The 1,006-nt window shown below is 45.1% G+C and overlaps 1 protein-coding gene across 1 annotated transcript; it reads right to left on the minus strand.

The window, feature by feature from the left end:
• Nucleotides 1-242: 242 nt before the first annotated feature.
• On the minus strand, nucleotides 243-614 carry LOC145683147 (uncharacterized). The gene has a single exon (XM_081754512.1). The coding sequence runs from the start codon at nucleotides 612-614 to the stop codon at nucleotides 243-245; it is 372 nt and encodes a 123-aa protein (XP_081610638.1).
• Nucleotides 615-1,006: the final 392 nt, after the last annotated feature.

Genomic DNA, 1,006 nt, shown 5'->3' on the forward strand with positions numbered 1-1,006 from the left:
GTCTGGTGTGGCCTTCATAGCTCACCCCCCACCAAACCATGAGTGAGGAGGGGTGATGACCTCTCTGAACCTTAGGAACTCTCCCACGAGCTTCTCGAGAGCTTGCTGCATATATCATATCATTTTGGCGGTTAAAGCTCTCTTCAATGGTGAAGATTTTCTCGTCAGCAAAGAGGATTTGCCTATGTCCATTGTTGGCGTACCGCTGTAAGAGTTGTCTTGCTTCAGTTTCCTCTGCTGCTTCAGCTGTGTGTCAAGAAATGCTCCGTGCTCCGCCGATAAGCTCTGACCTTCAGGTCTTCAGAAAGTAACCTGGATATTGATCTTGGGGCCATGTTAAGCTCCCGTGCTATGATCTTCTGCTTCCGGAGTGGATTTCGCCGCACACGAGCAGCCACTGCTTTAACAGCTGTCAATGTTCTCACACTGCGAGGACGACCATCCCTTCGCCGGCCACGTACACTGCCGGTCTCAGTAAACCGCTGGATTGTGCGGTAAACAAATCTTTTGCTGATTTTCAGAAATTTCAGCAGTTTGAAAATCTCACTTGGTGAATTTCCACCCTTATGCAAGGCAAACACTGTAACTCTATTTTTGTACTCACTCCATTCCATGCTTAAGCGAAGCAGATCCACCCGTTCTCTTTCCCTGTTCGACACACACTGGCCAGGGCTGACCTTGAGCTAAATTGTACCTTGCCACCTGCACAACAGGTTCTACAGTCAAAGCCAAAAGTTTGTGACAATATTTATGGCTAGACTACGTAGTTCATCCGAGTAAAGACATCAGGGTTGAATTTCAACGACCAACAGAAAGTAGCAGACAGTTGTGGAAAACATATAGTCCTTTTGTTTTGAGTTGCTGAGAATAAAGAACAACATTTTTTTTTTTTTAGTCTTAACGTCCCATTATTCTGCACTGAGACTGAAAGAGATGGTGATGATGTGGTGGATAATAATGTGGACCATCTAAAAAAGTACTCTTTCCTAGTCTTATTTCCTGTAAC

The sequence above is a fragment of the Thermobia domestica genome, chromosome 4 (assembly GCF_964235325.1).
Source record: "Thermobia domestica chromosome 4, izTheDome1.hap1.1, whole genome shotgun sequence".
Classification (NCBI taxonomy): domain Eukaryota; kingdom Metazoa; phylum Arthropoda; class Insecta; order Zygentoma; family Lepismatidae; genus Thermobia; species Thermobia domestica.